Genomic DNA, 2,149 nt, shown 5'->3' with positions numbered 1-2,149 from the left:
TCTCTCTCTCTCTCTCTCTCTCTCTCTCTCTCTCTCTCTCTCTCTCTCTCTGCTGCAGAAATGTTTAATTTGAAACTCTTATGATTTGAAGCTGCCTGACCACCCCGAGGAGGTGTGACGTCACACCAACTCCCTCACATCCCTCTGATTATTAAAAACAAACATGAAGGTTATGTTTCCAAAGAATCTGCAGTTACTCCAGTGCTTTACAAAACCAGATGATTCACAGTTTATTAACAGAAATCACAAAACAGTCAAAGTTAAAAACAGCATGAAGAATATTGCTGGTCTGTTTTTTTACAGTGTGGTTTTGGTCCTTAGGTGGGTTTTATTGTGGAGTTTGGGTTGTAACAATGATTCTCCCCGACAGACATTAAGTGGATCTGGATATTTACAGAAACTTTAATGTTCTCCTGGTTGATCCATCATCATGACATCCTGACACATCGGGTGATACAATGAGTTTTTTTTTAAATAAAACTTCTGTCATTCCTTTATTTAAAGTGTTCACTCCAGCTGCTCTTCAGCTGGGACCTTTAAAAAATTTTAATTACAAAGTAATCAAGTCTTCTGTCAATGCTACATTCAAATCCCGAGAGGCTCATAAGCACTTCAGCAGGAAGAAGTTGCAGAAAGCTCCCCGGGGACAGTCGCACATCTTCCCGATTCGAGCGCCTTTCCTCACCGCGCACTGCTCCCCAACATCACACTGAGGGTGGGGGGGAGACAAAAACACATTACAACTAAAAACAAACAAACAAAAACATGTTGGTAATAATAAAACAATAATAATTTTATTGTGCATGTAGACTACAAACCGTTGGGACTTGGCCAAATTTCTTTTCCCACGCCGGCAGTCGTTTAGCCTGCAGCTTTTCAAGAACTTCTTGGAGAGCTCCAAGCTGCAGGAAATAAACAGATAAAAYGTATAAAAGATCATCTACTGCAAACTTTTACATGATACAAAATGATTGCAATCTGCAAATATCAACCTAAAGCATCAGGAATGGGAAAATTGAAAAAAGACTGATTGTTTTTCCAATGCGTTTTTGCGCAAAGACACTTTTTACGCACGAGAAAAAAAAACGTCACAGAACTTTGTGTGCTTTCTAAGTTGTTGTTGTTGTTATTATTATTATTATTATTGTAGTTGTTGTGGACTTCTGAAAATTATTTCCTCTTGTCAGTTTGGGTCCGCGCGGACTCACCAGCTGCTTCTCGTTGGTCAGGTTGGGTCCTTTCGGGTAGAAGTCCCGCAGGGCTCTGGGGCTCAGCTCCTCCTCGGACTCCGCGTCCAGCAGCTGCGCTCCGGCAGCGCAGGCGGAGAGCAGCAGCAGCAGCGCGCACATCAGCCTGGAGCTGCGCATGGTGGTCCCGGTGCTCCGCAGCATGTGGCCCAGCTTCCCGCGGTCAAAACTAGTCTGTTCCTCCGCGCCGGACGGACAGCTTTTTATGGGAGAAGCCCCGTGTGCTCGCTCCACCTTATCCTTTGATTTTGCCTCCCCTCCCTCCGTGTCTGTGTCATGCGTAACAGCTTTCTTGGGTGAGTCATCTCCTAAAAGTTGCTGGGCAAATTAAGCCACAARCAGTCAACAAAGCAGAGTAATGGATTACTCGTTACATCGACCATGACTGGATAATTAAAACTGATGATTTGGAGGCTAATTAGCTGATAATAAATTGTTTTCTTACTCTGCATTAGATTGTCTTTTAGATTATATTATATTTTAAACATTCATCAAAAACAGTTCAACTTGAAGGGCTGGAATCTTTGCAGCCTTCTTAGTTTTAGGACAGGTTCTGCTAACAATGAGTGAGACCACACAGGTAAGTGATTTTATTTACAGATTCAGGAGAGATCTGTAGGGAGACAGGGACAACTCGGTGAACAAGGCTGAGGATAATAATGCTCAGAATTAATTTTTGTTTACAGGGATGGCTGGGGAGGCTGGCTCGGAGAGGAGGATAGGCTCCAGGAGGTCAGTAGAGATGAGGTAAGTGGAGAGGACGGAGCACTGAGAGTTGATCCAGGTAAGAAGGTCACCGATACTTTTTTTTTGCCTCAGCAACCAGCAGYAGGTGGTGGGGTTTCACTCTCAGAGAGCTGCAGAAAGAGGGTGAAGACATCCGAATCTACATTAAACTGAGA

General features: G+C 43.6%; 1 protein-coding gene across 1 annotated transcript; it reads right to left on the bottom strand.

The window, feature by feature from the left end:
• Positions 1-202: 202 nt before the first annotated feature.
• On the bottom strand, positions 203-1,425 carry cart3 (cocaine- and amphetamine-regulated transcript 3). The gene is made up of 3 exons (XM_014021400.1): positions 1,209-1,425; positions 819-902; positions 203-709 (listed from the first exon to the last, which is right to left on the bottom strand). The coding sequence occupies exons 1-3, from the start codon at positions 1,389-1,391 to the stop codon at positions 602-604; spliced, it is 375 nt and encodes a 124-aa protein (XP_013876854.1). The 5' UTR covers positions 1,392-1,425; the 3' UTR covers positions 203-601.
• Between the last annotated feature and the right edge of the window lie 724 nt (positions 1,426-2,149).

The sequence above is a fragment of the Austrofundulus limnaeus genome, unplaced genomic scaffold, assembly GCF_001266775.1.
Source record: "Austrofundulus limnaeus strain Quisiro unplaced genomic scaffold, Austrofundulus_limnaeus-1.0 Scaffold292, whole genome shotgun sequence".
Classification (NCBI taxonomy): Eukaryota; Metazoa; Chordata; class Actinopteri; order Cyprinodontiformes; family Rivulidae; genus Austrofundulus; species Austrofundulus limnaeus.
The sequence above is the reverse complement of the archived record's forward strand: the minus strand, read 5'-3'. Positions and strand labels throughout refer to the sequence as shown.